The sequence below is a fragment of the Chiloscyllium punctatum genome, chromosome 6 (assembly GCF_047496795.1).
Source record: "Chiloscyllium punctatum isolate Juve2018m chromosome 6, sChiPun1.3, whole genome shotgun sequence".
In the NCBI taxonomy this organism is placed as follows: domain Eukaryota; kingdom Metazoa; phylum Chordata; class Chondrichthyes; order Orectolobiformes; family Hemiscylliidae; genus Chiloscyllium; species Chiloscyllium punctatum.
In genome coordinates, this window is record NC_092744.1 from 25,491,316 (window position 1) to 25,510,227 (window position 18,912).

At 40.9% G+C, this 18,912-nt stretch overlaps 1 protein-coding gene across 1 annotated transcript in view; it reads right to left on the reverse strand.

The window, feature by feature from the left end:
* Nucleotides 1-522: 522 nt before the first annotated feature.
* The window catches only part of LOC140478629 (scavenger receptor cysteine-rich type 1 protein M130-like), a 90,742-nt gene continuing 72,352 nt past the window's right edge, over nt 523-18,912 (reverse strand). The window contains exons 11-15 of the mRNA XM_072571846.1: nt 10,327-10,641; nt 8,134-8,448; nt 6,374-6,679; nt 4,279-4,410; nt 523-617 (exon numbers count right to left, since the gene is read on the reverse strand). Of these exons, the coding sequence (XP_072427947.1) occupies nt 523-617; nt 4,279-4,410; nt 6,374-6,679; nt 8,134-8,448; nt 10,327-10,641 (1,163 nt within the window). The remainder of the gene's footprint in view (nt 618-4,278; nt 4,411-6,373; nt 6,680-8,133; nt 8,449-10,326; nt 10,642-18,912) is intronic.

Below are 18,912 nucleotides of genomic sequence, written 5' to 3' on the forward strand. Positions count from 1 at the left end.
TTTTAAAAATTCATAGAAAACCTAAATATTGGAGTCAGTGATCAGTTACCTACTGCTGAACTCAAATGGTTTTACATTACCATGCATATGGATATCTAACTAAAGTTCTTCTAATTACTGCTTTGGACCACAGTTAAATAAATAAATATTATTAACAATGCAGTCTGCCTGCTTGAGTTTAAAAAGACACTGACAATTAAGACTGATAATTTGGAATGGGTATGTGATACTAAAATCACTCTATGATTAGATTGTTGTGCATTTCTAAATTGTGTTGGCCTGACTATGAGGATGTGAGTTTGTTCGTTTCACTTTTCTTTGGGGAATTGCAAAGCAAGGCGTGGGACAAGATGTCAAATTAGTTTATCTTCAATATTTGCATCGGCATATTCATGTAACTCACTATCTGTATAATATTCCAACTTGTTTAGTGAACTGGCAGAGTTCAAATCTTTGAAGGAAATGCATTATAATCTTAAAACACAAATTTCATATAAATTGAAAATTACCATAGGTGTAAATCTAAAAGATAATTGCTTGTCCCTGTTCCTGAACTTCAATCTCTTCATAAACATGATCAGGAACTCCAGTGCTGTAATGTTGTTTGTTCCTGTTGGCTGTAAAACAAAAAAAAACCACATCAAAGATGTCCAAGCATCAAAGATTACTCATACCCTTTGCACCCATATTCCTCTTTAGATCCCATGTAATGCTGCCTGGTAGAAAACAGTCATTTGAATTCTCATATAGTCTCTAATGTCCTGCTAAACTCTTGAAAAATTCTGTTCCCTATTTTGCTGAATAGATTGTCTGGGAAAGCCTGAGAAAATTGCAGGGGAAGCATGGGATACAGATCGTGCTCTGAGATCAATTGTTCGGATAACAAAGCCGAGATATTTTGTCACTGCTCGAGGTTATGTGACATCTTGTTTTGAAGAAACCAATGCAAGAATTATGATCACCATTCCTATTTCTATATACTTTGAATGTCTCCTCTTGGCCCTAGCACTTATCAGTGTTAGTAATTTGTAATCCTAGTAAATAGTATGCTGTTTTCATAAACCTTTTGAAGCATCTTTGCAGTTGCATACTCTGTTGTTGATGGCACTGCATTCCGATGACTAGGGGAAGAATAAAAGATGAGTGGGGAGTGGTAGGAGGCAATGACTGAAGAAGTATTTAATTGGCAATCTGGTGATTGGTACTTAGCTGGATAGGGGTTAAATAAATGTATATATCTACTTCAAATGTGTGAAAGAATCCAGTATTCCCCAATTGATTTGACAAGGTAAGAACTCGGAATGTTTACATGTAATTACATCATGAACAATAAGCACAAATGTTGTTTGTTTTCAAAACAAGAGTAGTCATGTGTGAATGATAGAAAAAAAGAGAATGTAAATTAGTCAACAGCCACAAACTGATAAGTGGCAAACACAAATACGGTATAAAAACAGAGAAAGGAGTCACAGGTGGTGGTGATTTGGCCTTCCAGCCTGCTTCACCATTCTCGATGTAACATTCCTACTTCTTCCCCACACTCTTTGAGGCCTTTAAAATCTCAAAATTTAGCTATCTCTTTCCTGATTACATTCAGTAACTTGGCCTCTCCGGTCTTCGGTGGTCCAGATTTCTATAGGTTCATTACTCTTTGAGTGAAAAAAGTATTTTCTCATCTCAGTCCGAAATGGTATATTGAATATCCTGAGATTAATTGTGGACTCCCTAACCATTGAAAACATCTTCCCATAATGAAGTCTGTCCAGCTTGTTAGGTTTACATACATTTCAAAAAGTTCTCTCTCATCCTTCTAAATTTGATTGAATACAGGCCAGTCAAACCCCTACCTTTCCTCATAAGAAAATCGTATCATCCCCAATATCAGCCGAGTGAATCTCCATGGAACTCCCTTGTTGTCTCTTTTTTAGATAGGGAGGCAAAAGTGCACTACTGCAAAGTTCCAGTTGTAGTCTCAGCTAGGCTCCATGCAAGTGCAGCAAGTTATCCCTGCCTCTTTACACAAATCATCTGACAATGAAGGTCAGTAGACCAATTGCCTTGCTCATTGCTTCCTGAACATGCCTGAACGACTTTCATTGACTTGTTTACAAGGACACCAATATCCATTTTTTAAATCCATACTTCCCAATACATCCCATTTAAAAATACTCTTCCTCTCTATTTTCACAATGAAGTGTACAAATTTAGATGTAGTCACATTGTACTGAATCAGCCATGTACTAGCCCAATCACTTAACTTGTCCAAATCATCTTGAATCCTCATTGCCTCCTCTACCTCACAACTCAAAATCTTGCCCAGTCGTATGTCATCTGAAAACTTGGAAATGTTCCATTTGGTTCCCTCATCCAGAACAGTTTACATATTGTGAATGCTTGGAGCCCATCAATGCTCCTTACAATATTCCACTTGTCACTGTGTGCATCTCAAAGAAAAGACACATTTCTCCCCACTCTCTGTTTTCTGTCTGTCAACCAATTCTTGATCCATGCTAAATGTTAATCCCATTTTATGTGCTTTAAATTTGCCTAGCACTCCTATCAGAAAATTCAAAACATGCTACATCTAACAGGTTTCCCTTATCTATTCTACTGGTTACATCTTCAAATTAAAACTCCAGTAGACATATTTAGCATTATTTGGCTTTCATAAACCCATTATGCTTTGCCAACCCATTAATGTTTTCCAAATGTTCTGTTATCACAATTGTTTAAAAAAAAATTATTTAAATTCCATTTCTTCTTTTCCTAATAAAATTTCCCCAATTTCTGACAGTATCGGAATTACAATGAACTTTACTGTTTTTAAAAGATTCTCTTCTCATATTTATAGATGTATTTTTAGCCAGCTTTTATTTACCTGGCAATTTTACTCACATACTCTTTGTTTTCCACTCTTGAAAAACATTTTTGTCCTAATTTCCTGAAATCAAATTGTTCTCAATCCTTCAGTGTGCTGTCTTTTGTGGTAATTTTATGATACTAATCTAGATGAGAGAATATTGGATTAATCACTGTGCTATGATTGCCTGCTATCCAGAAGGCATTATGGACATTGGCATGAGTGACATTTTTCACACTATAAGCATGAGGAACTCAAGAGGGTTCACACATTGATACAGCCAATTTGCTATCCGTGCCAATATAGTATCTTCAACACTGTGGGCTCGTATTTTTTTTCATTTAACCTTTTCGAGTTACATTGTTGAACACCTCTGGATGTCCAAACATAAGACTCTATCCACTCTGGTTTAGACTTCCTCAAAAAACTCCAACAAGTTCATCAATCATAATTTCCCTTTCACGAAGCTATGTTACTCTACTAGATTAGATGATGATTTTACAAATGTTCTGAGATTATTCATTTAATAATTGATACCAATATTTTCTTGCACTAGATGTTAATCTAATTGACAATAATTATCAGTTCCTTTTGCCTCTGTCCTATTTTAAATAGAGTTGTTACATTAGCAGTTTTCCAATGCTCTGATACTTCTCCAGAAACCAGCTAGACAATGTTATTATTCCTTGAAACATCAACAAGTTGTGAGTTTCACTGGCTGGGCGAGTATGTATTGCCCATTCCGAACAGTGAAGTGACAAGTACATTGCTATCAGTCTGAAGCCAAATGTAGGCCAGACTGGGAAATGGCAGATTTCCTTGTCAAAAGATATCAGTGAAACAGGTTTTTTTAAAAATCAATTTTAAACTCCGTATTTTGAGATCGAGTCAAATTTCACCAGCTTCCCCAAAGTAGGATTTCAACCAATGCCCACAGTCTAAGATACCTAGGTTATGAATCAGTTCCATTATCACTTGACCAACCATCCCAGGCCATTTTCCAACATGGGTCTATATCATGTCGGTTGAGACTTCAGATACGAAACTAACTACATTTTGAGTACGCTCATCATTTATTCAGACCCTCAATCCCCTTTAAGTGGAAGCAAATCCCTCTAACCCTTGAACATAACACTTTAAAGCTTTGTGTCCTGGCCTCCTAGCTGTACAAAATCTGTCGAAATTCTTCATTATTATGTACGTCTCAGGTTACTCTCCTTTATGCTTCCTGACTATGAAAGAAAACAATTCCTAACAACGCAATGTGTTCTCGTATCTAAACCTCTCCTTTATGTTGACAACCTTCCTGCAAAACACTCGCTCAGAATATGAATGCACTAAGAATTGCAGAACAACAAGATGAATAAGAATTACGCGAGCCACTTAAAAATCTGGGAGATTATTTGAAATTGACCAACCTTTCTGGAAGCTTCTCTGCAATTCTGCAGCCAAAGCAAGTGAAACAGCAATCAAAAGGACAACAAATACGCAAGGGATGATGAAGATAGAGGCCCTCTGCTGGTTGAAGGGTGTTGTGTGCTTCTGATGGGCTGTAATCACAAATATGTAATAATGATAGGGAAAATTTGTTCCGCGCTTTTATGATCAAAGAGTTTACAACACAGAAATAGAACCTTCGGTCCAACTTGACCATGCCAACATGATACCCTAAACTAATTTGATTCCACCTGCCTGTGTGGAGTTTGCACATTCTCCCTGCGTCTGCGTGGGTTTCCTCCGAATGCTCCGGTTCCTCACACAATCCAAAGATATGCAGGTCAGGTGAATTGGCCTTGCTAAATTGCCCACTGTATTAGGTGCGTTAGTCAGGGGTAAATATAGGATAGGGGAATGGGTTTGGGTGGGTTTCTCTTCGGGGGGGGGGGGGGGGCGGTGTGGACTTGTTGGGCCGAAGGGCCTGTTTCCACACTGTAGAGAATCTAATCTAATTTTGTCCCATTTGTCAACATTTGGCCCATATGCTTCCAAACCCTTCCAATTCATGTACCCATACAGACGCCTTATAAATGTTTTAACTGAACAAGCCTCCATGCCTTCCTCTGGTAGATTGTTCCATATGCGCTCCACACTCTGCATGAAAAGTTGCCTCTCGGGTCTCTTTTGAATCTGTACCTTCTCACTTTAAACACATGCCCTGTAGCTTTGGACTCCCCTGCACTGAGGAAAGGATCTTATCCTTGCCCCTGGTAATTTTCTAAATCTTTATGAAGCTACCTCTCCGCCTCCTATGTTCCAGGGAAAAAGTACAAGCCTATTCGACCTCTCTTATAAATTTAAACCCTTCATCCAGCAACATCCCTGTAAATCTTTTCTGCTTTAACCATACAGCAGAACGTAAGATTGTTGTGTTTATTATAATTAGTACTCGAGGCAAAACTAGCATGAACTATCGATTGCACTGACACTGGAAATTGATCCTTTGTGTTCAGATTCTGGAAAATTATGTAAAACTTCAGTTTATAACATGAAGCAAGTTGCTATTATTAGAGTTTAATGGCGCCGCCAAGAAAGTTGAGAGAAGACATATTGCAGTTACGAGCAGAATTTGCAGGTTGACACATTAAGTAATTTAGCATAAATGTGACAAATGGAGCTCAATGCGGTGAAATGTGAGGTGTTACACTTTGGATCCAAAATTGATACATCAGATTATTTGCGAAAGGATGAAAAGGAACGCACTTTGATTGGCATAGATAATTGCATAGATGTATCATTGAAAACTTGTGAACAATTACAAAAAAACCGTGATAAGGTGGCATATATACGCAGGATAGCATGGACTGATTATCTTCTACAGATTGTAGCATTTCGGACTGTGTTGGGGGTGAAGAATGTAAGCTCCAGAGCTTTCACATGAGCAGATAATGACTTCTCTGTCGATGGCGAAATCCTCAACAAAAATCTCACTTTCGGAGAATTCCATTTTAAAATATAAACGTAGCCCTGTCGATTGGCATGGTTGCAAAAAAAAATACACGCTTTGTATAAACAAGCATTTGGACAACGATATAAAATTTCACTGTGTAGTTATAGCAGTAAGATATTTTTAATTACTCCTTCTAGAACTAACACGTTTCCTAATGTCCCTTGCGTGTGTTTTCCACACACTGATTATACATTCACTTTTCATTTATGTATTATCCAGAATAGACTTCACCAGAACATTATTGGGGAACAATTGACACAGACCCACATCTCTTGAGTTAGGTGACTGAAAGGTTGATCAAAGCGGTACGTTTTTCAAAGAAATGTAGAATAAGACAAAGTCGTCGTGTGTTTGGGTGTGGAACCTTCGTGTTTATTTTCTGGGGAGGGGAAGAGATGATGGCAACGGTCAAAAGATTCAGTGCTGGGCAGAAGGCCGGAGTTGGTGACTTCTTGGGAGGGTGGTGGTTGTTGTATGGAGGACGACATGAGACACAGAGGGTGATTGAAGTTAATAATGGTAAAGTTGAGAATGATCAAATAAAGGCTGAAGTTAAAATTGTGTACCAGAACAGATCACGTTGACGTCCTCTTTATGATCACAGTCATGATCGCCCATTGCTGACAATTGGCAGTCCCACAGGAATAGTTCACTCCCCTTGCACTGAACCTCGTCCATCCAAATTGTGCCGTTTGCTTGGTCCAATAGCTTCTCTCCCACAGCCCAGACCGGCTCGCCGCAATTTAATTGTCTGCAAACAACAGCGGCATCATGCCTGTCCCAGGAATCATCACAAACCGTTCCCCACGTCCCACTGAAAAATATTTCAACTCTTCCCGAGCAGTTGGTCGATCCCGCAGCCAGCCGCAGCTCTGCAGAGAAAAACAGAAAGCGTTCTAGAGAACCCGAGGATACTTCAACTTGAAATTGGACATTTACTTTAGTTGTTCAGCTCTAGATCCCAAACCACGAAGATACTTTGACTGCACCATTATTAAAGATCCTGGGTCTCTCAGCCATCGCGGTACTCTGTTAGTATACGTCAAAAGCAAAGGTGCTCACCTTTCCCGATCATTGTGTAGCGTTATGTAAAATTAAACTAGTTGGCCGGCGTGCACAGCGGAAGATAATTGCCTACTCTTGGGTATATTAATGAATAACAATATTTAGAGACAGTATGGATTTTATTATTAATTTTTAATGGAATCCTTGTCAATAATTACCAACATCTTCCGAAACTGATTCCATGTTACTTTTTTTCCTCTTCCTCTTACTGTGCATTTTCCTCGGATTTAGTTCTGGAAAGTAAACAATCGATTACTTTCAAAACAACAGCTGATATTCAGACAGGGCTTTCAACGACAGCGTTAACAAAAAAGGGGATATGAAAATAGATGGCGGATAACATTTTCAAAGCTGCAGGCTCGAAGTTTAAAATCACACAACACCAGGTTATAGTCCAACAGGTTTATTTGGAAACACTAATTTCGTAGCGCTGCTCCTTCATCAGCAGCGCTCCCAAAGCTAGTGCTTCCAAGTAAACCTGTTGGACTATAACTTAGTGTTGTGTGATCTTTAACTTTGTACACCCTAGTCCAACACCGGCATCGACAAAGCAGACTCGAAAGTATCTGTTAAAATACGAAAGCGATATAGAGAAGTAGACAGTTGAAGGTAGCGAAACATAGAGGTTTGAATCTCGACAATTGAAAGCATTGTCACGAATGATGGAGCTATTAAACTTAAGAATGAACACCAGTCAGAATTAGAGCAAGGTATATGTGTCAAAGAATGGTGGGATTGAAGATGTTCACAGACAAAAAGGAAAGGAAAGTCTTGTAGGTAATTATAAACAACCCTGAGAATTCCTTCCGAACTCCCAAACGCGACAGAGGAAGTGCATTAGATACAGGGAACACTACCACCTACGTCCAAGGCTCTCACCTGACTTGGAGGTATATCACTCTTCCCTGAGTCTGCGTCAAAATCCCAGAACTCTCTTCATACCAGTACTGTGGGTGTGACTACATAAATGGGCTACGACCGTTCAAGAAGGTAGCTCACCACCACCTCTTCTGGGTCAATTAGGGAAGGGCAATAAATACTGGCATAGCCAGTATTGACATCTCATGATTTTTTAAAAGCATCAAAATGCTAGACACTCCACATGCATGTAGGTCATCGAGTACAAGTATAATGGGGTTTGGGGCTTTTTTCGATTTAAACACACACTGCAGAGCTGTGGGCGACCGCAAATTTACAAGTGATGGAAATATTAAAGTGGTGAAGTATTTCACGATGAATTGACTCCATTTGCAGTTCTTACCTGAACAAATGATTCCGACATCCTCCTGGTGGTTGCAATTATGTTTGCCCCATGGTGAAGATGGACATTGCCACAGGAGTGTATCGTGCAAACGACAGCTCACATCATCGAGCCAGATCTGTCCAGAACCGCTTCCAAATGTAAGAGCACCTTCCACAGATTGGGCAGAGCCACACCCGAGCTGTTTACATATAACCTCCGCTTCTTTTATTCCAAATGAATCAGCACAAACAGTCCCCCAGGTTCCGTTATACAAAACCTCGACTCTGCCCTGACAGTGGTTCGCTCCATCCTGCAGCCTCAAAGCCCTGTGCTCTGGAGAACAAAGCTTAGGTTAATCTTCTGTTCATTTCCATGCGACCCCTGTAAATGCGGATAAAACAAAATCAAGCAGATCCGTAACTACATTACTTTGATGATTTTTCTTGAAACAGACCATTCGGAAGACGATTGTGAGATGCTGCTGCACCTTCAGCAAGTCATAAAAGCAGCGATTCTGTAAAGTCTGGCTTGGAAGTGTCTCAGGGCCAATTTGATTATAGTTGACAAATACTGCCTGAGCCAAAAGGCTTCCTAGTTTTAGAAAAAAAAGAAAGGGGAGTGTCACTTCTCCCAACTCATCCTTCTCTGGTTTGATTTAGCAGTTTTGGCAGTCTGGCTGTTCACTGAAAGCAGTCAGGCAGTTTTGAAGCTGCTGATCCAAGAAATATCTCCATGGAAGAGGGTGTTCCATGCTGTCATCTCTCTCTCTCTCTCCCCTGTAAAATCCTGTGTTTGATTTTACTTTTTGCTCCAAGGGGTGTTCATAGGGATTGTTACAAGTATTTGGAAAAGCATCATTAAGTTGGGATGATCAGTTGGGGTTTTGAATAGATTAAGCTATTTGATATTCTGTTATCCTTTGTTTCTGTTTCATTCATAAATCTTGTAAATAAATTCTGTTCTGTGTAAAACTAAGTGTTTTGACCGTGAGAAAGTGAGGACTGCAGATGCTGGAGATCAGAGCTGAAAATGTGTTGCTGAAAAAGCACAGCAGGTCAGGCAGCATCCAAGGAGCAGAAGAATCAATGTTTCAGGCATGAGCCCTTCTTCAGGAATCATCGACGTTTCAGGCATGAGCCCTTCTTCAGGAGCCCAGAAGCTCTTCAGCCACATTCCCAAACCCTCTGCCCAGAAGCTCTTCAGCCACGTTCTCAAACTTTCCAGCAATACATTTTCAGCTCTGATCTCCAGCATCTGCAGTCCTCACTTTCTCCTAGAAGATTTTAACCTACTGCGAATCCTTTTGCAAGGATGCCTTCTTTGAAGAAGCTCTCTTCTTCCCTCTACAAAGATTTCAGTGAGTCCCTCTCTCACTGCACACCCCAGGTCATCTCCTCTGCCCAGAAGCTCTTCAGCCACGTTCTCAAACAGACTCGCTACCACAGCCACATCTCCTGCCTCAGCACCTGCCTGCGGAACCAACTGACCCCTCACGGACTCCGGACTCTGTTCAGACCAACAAAATTTGGACCCAACCAGGACAACCAGTACCTACAACAAATCCGAAGCCTCCAGCAACAGACCTCCCTCAGGATCCTCCGTTCCACGCTTGCAACCATGCGCCACTACTTACATTCCCTGCAATTAGCCCTACCCCAGCTCAGGACAACACTCTCACAGACCTGCAAAGGACCTCTACTGTTCTTCATCCACAGAAGAATCCATACACCAAACAAACAGTTCTTCTTAGCCATATCGGAAATTAAAGATTCCTGAAGAAGGGCTCATGCCCGAAACGTCAATTCTCCTGCTCCTGGAATGCTGCCTGACCTGCTGTGCTTTTCCAGCAATACATTTTCAGCCAAGTGTTTTGACCAGCTGCATCTCCTGGAATATTCATATCACACCTGCTTTAAGCAACTAGTAAAGTTAGGGTCTGGGCTACTTGTTTGAAATGTTTTGAGGTGATCTGGCCTGGTCCATAACAATTGTTTCATCGAATTTCATTTTAAATGTGCCAGACTGCAGCTTAATATCTCATTCTACAAAATGTTGGCATGCAACTAAATCAATGGATTTTCCATTGTTATCAGGAGCAGTAGGCCATAGAGCGACAAACTCAATGATTACCAGGTCTAATTATCAATCATCCAGTCCCTAGATTTATTAATGCTATCATTAACAGTGCTCAATTTTGAAATCACATCTCACCTGAGCAGATAACTCCAGCATCTTCTTTATGGTTGCAGTCAATCTCACCCCAAGATCCTGCTAAACATTCCCACAAAACAGAATCATTCTCTTGACATTTCACATCGTCTAACCAGATCGGTCCCACTCCTGGATCAAACCAACTGGAAATCGTTGCATTTAGAGCCTGTCCACATTTCAGATGTTGACAGACAACCTGGGCATCTGCTAAATCCCAGGAATCATCACACACAGTTCCCCAGGTTCCATTGGAATACAGCTCCACCCTTCCAGCACAGCGACTTCCACCATCCACCAATCGTATCTGAATATGATCTGCAGGACAGGCACAAATATCTTAAACAGTTTCTGGTCCAGGAAGCAGTGAATGCATGACTTACAATTCCCAAATTATATTCTGAAACTCATAACATGGTGTTGTTTACCTCAGTTGCCTAGACAGCTGGTATGTGATACAGAATGTTGTGATACAGTGTGACTTTAATTCACACATTGACTGAGGTTACCATGAAGACTGTCATTCTCAATTTCTGACCTCACCCAAGGTGTGGTAACCCTCAAGTCAAAACACTATTGTCATCTCTCTCTCTCTAATGTAAAAAGAGCCATATGGGCTGGTAGGATTACAGTGACATTATCCTCAGATTCTCAACTATACAATGATTTTAATTTTATTTTTTCTTAAATGATTTTTTTCTTACAAACTCAGAGGATTGGGAATATTTTAAAAGCCAATCAATATTATGAGGGAGAAAATAAACTATGTGGACCAACTAGTAAATACCCTAACAATCGACCATAAGAGCTTCCATAAATATGTAGAAAGGAAAAGAGAGGCCACATGAACATTGGGCCCTGAGGGAATGAGACTCTGGAAGTAGAAACATGAGCCAGGAAATGGCAGAGGAGTTGAACAATATTTGGCATTAATTTTCATGGAAGAGGACACAATTAACTTTACAAAAAAAAGCTAAATAATAAAATAAGAAGAAATTAAACACAATATCTCTCATTAGATAGGAAATAATGATTGGGCTAAAGGCTGATAAAGCCATGTGCTTGATGGGTTGAACCTAAGGATTCAAACGGAAGTAGCTACAAAGATAGTAGATGAACTGGCAGTCATCTTTCAATAATTCTTAGACGCTGAAAAAGTACCAGAGAATTCTTAGACTTCCTTAATCAAAAAGTGAGGGAGATTTAAAACAAAGCAGATAACTGTAGGCCAGTTAGTTGAACATCTGTCTGTAATGGAAAATTAACAAAATTAACATTTACTCTGAAATCCATTTACTCTGAAATCTGAAAGACAATGCTTTACTAAATTTAAAACTTTCTGACACTTTGCTGAAGTCTGCAGTCGAGGGACAGTTTGTCTCTGCGGAACTTTGTAAACATTCAACAAGAGAAAAATATAAGAACAGTATGTCCACAGCAAAGGAATGAAAAGAATAACAACTTAAATCTTCACAGTCTTTGTCCTTGAGAGCATGATAAGAAACAGTATAAGACGAATATATGAATTATGCTCAGGGCCCTTGCACAAGGCATTTTTGTCAAGTGCATGTGGTGTCTCTGCAATGTGGAAGTTAAAATTAATAAAGCTCTTTTTGGTTGCTCTTGCTAATAGTGGAGTCGAGTCAATTTAATTTCCACGACAATAAACTTGGAGGCTCTCCCGGCACCCGTGCCTGGGTGAGATTCTGAAGATTCCCAGAAGGTGCAGGTGTCAGCGCCTTGAAGGTTTTTCACTTCATCTCGAGCACTGAATTGGCCCTTTTGCATGAGTGGACTGGGAATCTGTGGATCACCCCAGCGCCGGGGTCTGAACTGAATAGGGTCAGGGTAGGAGTCATGGCTTAAGTAATCCTATATAGAGACTCATTCTAAGAGAATAAATGAATCAGGAAAAAGGTTCAGTGAACTCTCGCGCAGTATTTGAGCAAAACTCAAGGGAAAGGATTGCTGTCTCTAGTGTGTTTGAGAGACAGCAAATTTAAGGCTGATTTTAGACTTGGAACCACCACTGGCTGAGTTGGACTCACCAAAGATGTATTGGGGACGTGGTTTCTTGGTTTACGAAAACTAAGGCATTGAGGTGGATGCCCCTAATGCGAGAGGGAACCTCCAGAGGTAAAAAGCAAGTCGAAGGGAAAAAGATAACCGTACCATGAGAGACAGAGAGAGAGAGCTGAACACTTTTCCAATAACACTGAAAGTGGGCTCTGGCAAGAGCAAACAAAAAGCGAATCCACAGAGAAATTGGAATGGCCAACCAAAAATACAGTACATGTTAAATAATTATGGCCCAGAGTCTGTAAGGCAGTCAGAATTGTGGTTCAAGGAATGTGGTTTTCCGGAGGGAGTAAGTTTTAGTAAAAGGCAGTTGGAAATATTGAGGTCGAGGTTGGAGGAGGGAGAGAAGGAGAAATGGAAGGGAAAAATAGAACCTGTGAATTGGAATGCTTATAACATGTGGAAGGCTGAGGCTGATATCAAAGAAAGGAAATCTCAAGTAAAGGATAGATCAAATACACGCACAAACACCAGCACACATGCAGACGTGTGTGGAAATCAACCTAACAAAGTTGTACAGTGTCTTAAGTCTGTTTCAGACCCTGACCTTGATGACTGCCCTCCGAGACCTACAGCCCCGCTACAAGATCCACCTGGCGAAGGTTCCACGTCAGCGGCGGCCACCTCAGGATCTGCTGAATCACCAGTAGCATCTCGTACCCGCAACAGATTGAAGCAAGAAGCCCAAGAGAAGTATAAATGGCCAGCCGCAAACGTCCATGCCAGAGCAGCAAACCCGCAAGTGGAGCAGAACAGAGACTTTAATGCTTTTGTTGCAGTGCTGGCGACTGCCTGGGAGGCATTCCCAGTGCAAATAGACATGACCAAAATAGCAATGTGTAAACAACGGGAAGGTGAGACAGTGCCCCAGTACCTTATGCGCCTCACTGAAGTCCATAATGCCCATCGTGGACTGAGAACACCTGAAGACATAACGGCAGCAGAAATCACACTGTATGAAGCATACCTGAGGAACAGCTTCATCAATGGAATGAAGGATGAAATAGTGAAAAAGATGGTCACCCAGCCGTTGGAGGGATGTGCTGCAGAAAAAGAGAGTGGAAGAGGTGCTAGCAGAGGTAGATCTGGTGGGTGCTTTGTTTGTGGAGCAATGGACCACTGAGCGAGACAGTGCCCACACAGACAGCCTCAATTGGCCCTGGAGGCTGGACAGCAGGATGACTGATGGGGGAAGGCTGAGGTGGAGGTGGGCAGCCCACAAGGTACAGGTAAGTCTCTTGCCCTTATGCTTGGCAACAAAGACTCACTTATGTTAATCTCTTCTACTAACCTTATGGGCACTGAAACAAGTCCCATCCCCATATTGAGCACTGAGATTGCAGAGTGTGGACCATATGTTCAGTACAATGATGATGCATATAAGTCAATGCCTACCTCTATGTTATATGTGGAAGGTACCCCAGTTACCTTTTTGGTAGATACAGGGGCATCCCTGAAAGGCTTAATAGTGACAATGGGATACCATTTGTCAATAATGCCTTACGGCAAGATCAGTGATTATTTGGGAATAAACATGAGACAACACTGTGCCTACCACCCAGCGAGTGGTGGGGCAGTGGAAAGAGAAAATGCTACCTTTAAAAAATAAATTGACAAAATGTTGTGAGGAACTAGGGGTGACATGGAAAAAGGCACTTCCAATTGTGCTGATGTATATGAGATCTAGGAGGAGAGGAAGAGCTAATCTTAGCCCATTTGAGATTTTGTTTGGTAGGCTGCCCAATACAGGAATTGACCCAAGACCTAAGGTAAGACAGATAACAGGCTACTGTGAGGATGAGATGTTGTGTTACTGTATGAGACTCTCTACACTTTTGTCTGAAATATTGAATCAAGTGAAAGCAGCACTACTCCAACCAGCAGAAGGGAAGCTGCACAATCTAGAACCTGGAGACTGTATAGTGATGAAAGACTTCAGGAGGAAAAACTGGAAAGCAAAGAGTTGGTTGCAATGGTTTAAAATGCTCCTTACAACACAGATAGCTGTTAAGGTTGCTGAGTTTTAGCTAACTGGCTGTGTAGATTTTTTAAAATCTGACTCTTTTTTGTTGCCTAGTTGTCATAGAATGACAAAAAGGGGGAAAATGTAATGGAAAATTAACAAAATTAACATTTACTCTGAAATCTGAAAGACAATGCTTTACTAAATTTAAAACTTTCTGACACTTTGCTGAAGTCTGCAGTCGAGGGACAGCTTGTCTCTGTGGAACTTTGTAAACATTCAACAAGAGAAAAATATAAGAACAGTATGTCCACAACAAGGGAATGAAAAGAATAACAACTCAAATCTTCATAGTCTTTGTCCCTGAGAGCGTGATAAGAAACAGTATAAGACGAATATATGAATTATGCTCAGGGCCCTTGCACAAGGCATTTTTGTCAAGTGCATGTGGTCTCTCTGCAATGTGGAGCTTAAAATTAATAAAGCTCTTTTTGGTTGCTCTTGCTAATAGTTGAGTCGAATCAATTTAATTTCCATGACACTGTCATTTTGAAAATGTTAGAGTCTGTTATACTATAACAAAATAGCAAAACATTTAGAAACAAACATAATTTCTAGAAGAGTCAGTTTATCTCCATGAAGGGGAAATCATGCTAAAAAAAAGCATTGTTATAGTCTTAGTCTTTGAGGAGGTAAAATAAAAGAAGATAGCTAACAGAGAAACCAGTAGATGCAATATATTTGGATTTACAAATGGCATTGATCAGGTGTCACACATTAAGCTGCTGAATGTGAAATGAGTCTTTGGCACTGTGGTTAACATTTATATCTGGATAGAAGATTGACTAATTAATTGAAGACAGGGTTCAATAAAGCACACATTTTTTGCACGGCAACCTAAAACTAGTGGAGTGCTACAAGTATCAGTGCTGGATCCAGAGTTATTTTCAATATATATCAGAGGCTTGCATAATGGAAGTGAATGTACTATCACCAAGTTTGCAAATTACATAATAAAAAAGATGGGAAGCCATGTAGTAAGAATGACATAAGACATATGACTGATAGGACAGGTTAAGTGAGTGGGCAATAACTTAACACTCTTGTTCATACTGTGCAAGGCACGAGTCAGACCACACTTGAAACTTGTGAGCAGTTGGTCATGTTATCGAGGGAAACATATGCTGGATGGTCCAGGGTTTAGAGCATTTAAAAATAGGAAGAGGGGAAAAGAGGAGGGGGTGTAGCACTACTAATCAGAGAGGGTATCACAGCTACAGAAGCTTCCATTGTTGAGGAAGATCTGCCTACCAAGTCAGTATGGGTGGAAATTAGGAACAGCAAGGGAGCAGTCACCTCACTAGGGGTTTACTACAGGCACCCCAATAGCAGCAGAGAGATTGAAGAAAGCATAGGTCGGCAGATTTTGGAAAAGTGTGGACGTAGTAGGGTTGTTGTAATGGGTGACTTTAACTTTCTCAATATTGATTGGAACCACCTTCGAGCAGAAGATTTGAATGGAGCTGTTTTTGTAAGGTGTGTTCAGGAGGGTTTCCTAACTCAGTACGTTGACAGGCCGACGAGGGGAGAGGCCATTCTAAACTTGGTGCTCGGAAACGAGCCGGGGCAGGTATCAGATCTTGTGGTGGGAGACCATTTTGATGATAGTGACCACAACTGCCTCACCTTCTACATAGCTATGAAGAAGGAGAGGATTAGACAAAATGGGAGGATATTTAATTGGGGAAGAGGAAACTATGATGCAATTAGACATGAGTTAGGAAGCATGGACTGGGAGCAATTGTTCCATGGTAAAGGCACTATAGACAAGTGGAGACTGTTTAAGGAACAGTTGTTGCAAGTGATGAATAAATATGTCCCTCTGAGACAGGCAAGAAGAGGTAAGATAAAGGAACCTTGGATGATGTGAGCGGTGGAGCTTCTCGTCAAAAAGAAGAAGGTAGTTTACATAAGGTGGAGGAAGCTAGGGTCAAACTCAGCTGGAGAGGATTATAGGCAGGTGAGGAAGGAGCTCAAAAATGGTCTGAGGAGAGCCAGAAGGTGGCACGAGAAATGCTTGGCAGAACGGAGTAGGGAGAACACAAAGGCATTTTACACTTATGTGAGGAGTAAGAGAATGGTCAAAGAAAGAGTAGGGCCGGTCAGGGATAGCAAAGGGAACTTGTGTGTGGAGTCTGAGGAGGTAGGGGAAGCCCTAAATATGTTTTTTGCTTCTGTCTTTATGAAAGAAATGAACCTTGTAGTGAATGAAACCTTTGAAGAGCAGCTGTGCGTGCTGGAATGGATAGAGATAGAGGAAGCATGGCTTGATTAAATGCAGTCAACACGGCTTTGTGAGGGGCAGGTCATGCCTCACAAACCTTATCGAGTTCTTTGAGGATGTGACTAGAAAAGTTAATGAGGGTCGAGCTGTGGATGTGGTGTATATGGACTTCAGCAAGGCATTTAATAAGGTTCCCCATGGTAGGCTCATTCAGAAGGTCAGGAGGAATGGGATACAGGGGAACTTAGCTGTCTGGATACAGAATTGGCTGGCCAACAGAAGACAGCGAGTGGTAGTAGAAGGAAAATATTCTGCCTGGAAGTCAGTGGTGAGTGGTGTTCCACAAGGCTCTGTCCTTAGGCCTCTACTGTTTGTAATTTTTATTAATGATTTGGATGAGGGGATTGAATGATGGTTCAGCAAGTATGCAGATGACACAAAGTTTGAGATGTCGTTGATAGTATAGAGGGCTGTTGTAGGCTGCATTGGGGCATTGACAGGGTGCAGAGATGGGCTGAGAGGTGGCAGATGGAGTTCAATCTGGATAAATGCGAGGTGATGCATTTTGGAAGGTCGAATTTGAAAGGTGAGTACAGGATTAAGGATAGGATTCTTGGCAGTGTGGAGGAACAGAGGGATCTTAAAATGGCCACCCAAGTGGACAGGGTTGTTAAGAAAGCATATGGTGTTTTGGCTTTCATTAACGGGGAATTGAGTTTAAGAGTCGTGAGATCTTGTTGCAACTCTATAAAACTTTGGTTAGACCGCACTTGGAATACTGCATCCAGTTCTGGTCACCCTATTATAGGAAAGATGTGGATGCTTTGGAGAGGGATCAGAGGAGGTTTACCAGGATGCTGCCTGGACTGCCTGGACCTCTTATGAAGAGAGGTTGACTGAGCTTGGACTTTTTTCATTGGAGAAAAAGAGGAGGAGAGGGGACCTAATTGAGGTATACAAGATAATGAGAGGCATAGATAGAGTCGATAGCCAGAGACTATTTCCCAGGGCAGAAATGGCTAACACGAGGGGTCATAGTTTTAAGCTGGTTGGAGGAAAGTATAGAGGGGATGTCAGAGGCGGGTTCTTTACACAGAGAGTTGTGAGAGCATGGAATGCATTGCCAGCAGCAGTTGTGGAAGCAAGGTCACTGGGGACATTTAAAAGACTGCTGGACATGCATATGGTCACAGAAATTTGAGGGTGCATACATGAGGATAAATGGTCGGCACAACTTCGTGGGCTGAAGGGCCTGTTCTGTGCTGTACTGTTCTATGTTCTATGTTCTATATACTGGAATTGGAAGCAGGGAAAACAGAGTTCACTAGATTGATCTTGGGATGGAAGGGTTTTGTATCTGGAGAGGTGGAGTAGCTTTGGTTTGTACTCATTGGAATTTAGAAGAATAGCAGGCGACCTTGTTGCATTACAACATTTTTGAGGGAGTTGGCAGGGTAGATACTGAAAGATTGTTTTTACTTGTGGGAGAGTCTAAAACTAAAGGGCATGATTTCAGTGTAAAGGGCACCCATTTAAGGTAAAGATGAGAAAAAGTTTAATTTCTCATAGTGTAATGAATCTGTAAAATTCTTTGCTGTAAAGAACATTGGAGGCCATTTGGTGAAGTATATTTAAATCCAAGTTCTAAAAATCCATTAAGGAAATCAATGATTAAGGAGAAAATGGAAAGTGAAATTGAATGTTATCAAATCAGCCATGAGCTCATTCAATGATAGAGCGTACGCTAATGGCCTACTTCTGTTCTTAAGTTTTTTTGGTCTTACTCATGGTTGGTTCTTAAAGACTTCCCAATCCAGTCCTCTGAACTGCCATTTACTTTTCAGATTTTTACATTGAGTGTTCAAACTAATCCTATCTGTATTGAGTCATGAATGATGCATACTTCTCAATGAACTTGAGAATGTCTCATTTGGAACTCTGTTAAGCGAACACTCAATCCCAAACATGGCTAGTTCCACACATTCAACTGCAATGTAAACTGAAGATGTTTCTCAAACTGTCCATTTTTTTTTAATCTCTGGACTGGCATTACATAATGTTGATTTGAACCTATTACTCTTAACCAATTGACACTGACTGATGTTGGATCAATTTCTTAAGTCGTGGTTATTTGCACAGCGTCATATAACGACTTATGATAATTTCCTTTCCTGAAATTCAACAGCTTTCTATTCATTAAAGCCACAGCTCTCGAGAGCTAAGGGGTTGGCAGGTTGCATATTAGTACCTTAATGTTTCCTTC